The 4,345-nt window shown below is 48.7% G+C and overlaps 1 protein-coding gene across 1 annotated transcript; it reads left to right on the top strand.

Annotated features, from left to right (window-relative positions):
* The first annotated feature begins 1,097 nt into the window (after positions 1 to 1,097).
* LOC135384480 (uncharacterized) lies at positions 1,098 to 2,534 on the top strand. Its single transcript, XM_064613682.1, has one exon. It carries the CDS (start codon positions 1,098 to 1,100, stop codon positions 2,532 to 2,534), a length of 1,437 nt encoding a protein of 478 aa, XP_064469752.1.
* Positions 2,535 to 4,345: the final 1,811 nt, after the last annotated feature.

Here is a 4,345-nt window from a genome sequence, read left to right as displayed (position 1 = left end):
TCAGTGGGAGCACACCCGCCTCAAGATACAGGGCGTCGTTTGCAGTATACTTGGGGAGGCCGAGACACATGCGGAGCGCTTTCCTCTCTAAGACGAGCAGCTTGCTTATCCGGTAGTCAGGGAGATGAGAGAAAAGGGCCCAGCCATATTTGAGGATGGGACGGACATAGCAACGATAGACATAAAGGAGGGTATCCCTGCGCATACCAACACGAACGCTGGAGCATCGCTGGATGTACCCAGTGCCGCGGAGGCTCTTCTGCTGATGTGGTCAATGTGGCGGCCCCAATCCCTCCTGTGATCATACCACACACCCAGATACTTGAGAGACTCAGCTTGGTTGATGCGATCGTTGCCTTGCACACCACGGAAGCCCACAGGCGGAAATAGGGGCACCGCACATTTCTGGACCTTTATATTCAGATGAGCGGATGTGGTCCAAGCCACAACAGTGTCGATGTACTGCTGGGTCAGCGTGTACAACAAATGCAGCGATGAGGCCGAGGCAAAAAAGGCGATGTCATCTGCGTGAGTGATGGTCAGAATATTCGCGTCCAAGGGAAGGGAGCTCATGAGTATGTTAAAGAGCAGTGGGGAAAGGACAGAACCTTGAGGCACCCCTCTAAGCAGCTGATGAGGAGAAGAGACGAGGTGGCGGTCCGAGCATTGGAAAGATCTTCCAGAGAGAAAATTCCTGACCCAGGAGAGGATATAGGGAGGGATGCGAACAGCAGACAGCCTGTGCAGCAGAAAGCGGTGCTGAATGCTGTCATATGCCTGTGCAATGTCTAGCGTCACCAGAGCTGAGAAGTCCCCCAAAACAAAAAAACGACGAAGTGTTCTGTGGGACGGCCACGCCGATTCTTCGCTCTGTAGATTTGCTGTAAACCTGCATAAGTTACAGTGTTAATCACCTTTCGTTAGACCTTTATCTTTTCCCGTACTTCAGTGAGGGAAAGTGCTGGTCTAGGTCACCTTCGCCTCGCCAACCGTCAAGGGAAGCGGACGCTTCGCCGGCTCCAGAGTCATTGCGGGCAGTGTCAGTTATTCCTTATGGTTTTGGAACAAGCTTAGGCCGACAACAAACTGGGAAAGCTATGGATGCAAACGAGCACAGCAAAGTTCAACATCCGGACGAACGTAAGTGCACTCAACAGAAACGTCCTCGCGTTGATGATGACGATGAAATTGACAGTGGCAATGACAGCGCCCCATCAATTGCAAGCGACATCTCTAGTAATGAAAACAACATGGACGATGATGGTTTCATCACAGTAGTTCATAAGAAAAACCGTAAAGCGGGAATTCCCGTGATTCTCAAGCCTGTAAACCCCGAGCAGTCATTTCTAAAAGCAAACCCTAATGTGGTAGCAAAAGAGGTTCTACAAGCAACTCAAGAACGAATAAAAAAGCACAGGATCGCTACTGATGGCAGCCTTGTGATAACAGTTGCCACACTCCCAGCAGCTAAAGCCCTCTTGGCTCTGACTAGCGTCGCTAGCATCGCAGTTACTACACGAGTACCAGACTCCTATGCCAGGAACATAGGAAAGATAAGTGGAATGAGGTATCAATATACGGACGAACAGTTGCTAGAATACTTTCGCCCACTCGGAGCTATTGACGTCTGTCGACAACGGTCCTATCAAGAGACAGAAGATGGTGACTCGCAAGTGCAAAATTCGCACACTGTCATCATAACTTTTAAATCAGAAATAAAGATGCCAGAAGAAATCCATCTTGGATTTCACACATACCAAGTTGAAGAGTATTTTACTCCTACGCAATGTTTTAAATGCCTACGTTTCGGCCACCTGGCTAGAAACTGTAGGGGGCACACACGTTGCAAGTACTGCGCCGGCCCCCACCAACACAAAGAATGTACAACTAAACGTGAAAAGAAATGTGCTAACTGCCAGGGGCCTCACACTGCCACATACGGAGGCTGCCCCAAACGAAAGATTGCTGCAAGGTCAGTCAAGCATAATGCGTATGAAGAGAAAGTAACCAGAAAAGAAATCCGGACCATGAATGCTGAGTTGGTCCATATACCAGAGACTGCACCCCCAGATATGTCAGAAGAAAACTTCCCAAATCTTCCGCGCATCTCTAAGAAACCCGAAATACAAAAGGCTAACACAAGTGGATCTCAGCCCCACCCTGCTGCAAAGCCTAAGGCAAGCGTGTGGGAAACAGAAGACACCAAGAAAAGGGCCAAAAACCCTGTGCCAGCCCCAAGACGTAAAAGGCGCACTCAACTTGAGCAACACAACGCCGAGCAACAGAATACAAAGCAAAGAAGCATGCAAGACAAAGAGGCTGTAGCTTCACACGACAGCCGCCGAGATGCCCGCCAGCAAATAACCCCATTTGATGGATCCACACTGGTTATGCAGATAATACCCTTCGTAATAGCTGCACTCAAAGCAGTAGTAGCCTCGCTCCCAAATGCACGGGATATCCCAGAAGTCAAGCAAGTTCTCGCACTTGAACCGGAGCTTCTCAGAGTACTCACCGCAACCCATCATGGATAAGCTCTACTCCACAGCTTTCGCCATCCAATGGAATACAAATGGACTGCAAAACAAGCTCAACGACCTAAGAAACTTTCTACATAGATACCCCGTCCCAGTCCTAGCTATATGCGAAGCAAACATCAAGGGGACCATTCGCCTGGCTAACTATGAAGTGTACCTCTCACAAGGCAACAACCCTCGTACCTTACTGGCAGTTCGCAAAGACCTCCCTTCCTGCCTCCTCTACGTCTCCAATGCATGTGATATGGAATACGTCGCCGCAAAGATCAAACTGAAAGGGAGAACAGTCACTGTTATCAGCGTTTACATACCCCCTCATTGCACAGTCTCTCTACGGGAAATAAATAACCTACTTGGGAATCTACCCTCCCATACTGTCATCTGCGGAGATCTAAACGCTCATTCACAGCTCTGGGGGGGACACAAGACAGACAGAAGAGGACGGCTAATCGAGTCCGCAATTGAGCAAAACGACCTCTGCCTGCTCAATGATGGCTCCCCAACATACTTGAAAGGACCCACCTATTCTTCTCCACTGGACCTCACCATATGCACACGTGATATTGCGTCGCACCTAGGCTGGACAGTTGACGTTGAGACAAGAGGAAGCGACCATATACCAATCCTCATCTCCTATGATGAATATAAGCCTCACAGGAGAACCTTAAGAATATACAACTGGAAAAACTTCAGACAGCACAATACAGCATCCCTCCATGAAGGACACACGTCGAAAGAATTTGCCCAGGAAATTGCAAATAACCTAAAAGCAACCAGCAAGCAGATCAACGTTCCAAAGTCGTATACAAGTGTCGACATAGAGTATGAACGGCTGCGAGCAATTCGCCGCCGCGCAGAGAGGAAATACAGGAGAAACGGGGACATAAACTGCTGGATCGAAGCCAAAGCTACAAAAGCCAAAATAAAACGACACCTGAAGAAACTATCGATCAAGAGCTGGACAGATACCTGCAACAACTTGTCCCCGACAACTACCGCGAATAAGATGTGGACCATAGTAAAAAGCCTCAAATGTGTCCCCTCCCAAACAGCACCCTTCCGCACCATCTCTCTGAAAACGAACAGCACAGAAAAAGAAATTGCCAACAGTTTCCTGGCAGCCCTAAACAAGACGTCAGAGGCCTCCATAAGTGCCCTTTACCACCAGTCTCTACGGTCAGCAATTGTGGACAACAGTATGCAAGGCAAAGCCGACCCCAAAGAACTGGAAATGGACTTTACAGTCCATGAACTTAAACGTGCTATCCAAGCAGCCTCCAACAAAAAGACAGCCCCAGGTCCAGACGGGATATCCTATAAGTGCCTAGCAAACATAGGACCCAAAGCCATGAAGATCCTCCTCGAAATCTACAACAAGAGCTGGAGGACAGGAATCGTACCAGAAGAATGGAAAACGGCACGCGTTAATTCCAGTCAGAAAACCCCAGAAGCCAAAGGAGGAAATTACCTCCTACAGACCAATCAGCCTCACAAGCTGTATTGCCAAAATCATGGAGCGAATGGTTCTGTCTCGAATGCAATGGTGGTTGGAGCAAACAAACTACCTACCCGAAGAATTCGCCGGATTTAGAACATCCCGCTGTACAACAGACTGCATCACAGACCTCGTAACGGCCGTACAGCATAACAAAGCCTTGTCCATCGTCACAGTAGCATTCTTCCTTGATATCAAATCAGCGTTTGACTCCGTCAGCCATGCCCACGTACTGCAAGCAGTAAGAAAATCAGGGCTGAATGGAAAAACATTCGCATGGCTCACCAGCTTTCTCACCGACAGAAAGGTCTTT

Source organism: Ornithodoros turicata, chromosome 2, assembly GCF_037126465.1.
Source record: "Ornithodoros turicata isolate Travis chromosome 2, ASM3712646v1, whole genome shotgun sequence".
Classification (NCBI taxonomy): Eukaryota; Metazoa; Arthropoda; class Arachnida; order Ixodida; family Argasidae; genus Ornithodoros; species Ornithodoros turicata.
Note: the sequence above shows the minus strand (reverse complement) of the source record. Positions and strands in the feature narration are given on the sequence as shown.

Coding starts and splice junctions, on each gene's coding strand:
- LOC135384480 (XM_064613682.1), top strand. CDS start 1,098: ATGGATGCAAACGAGCACAGCAAAGTTCAACATCCGGACGAACGTAAG.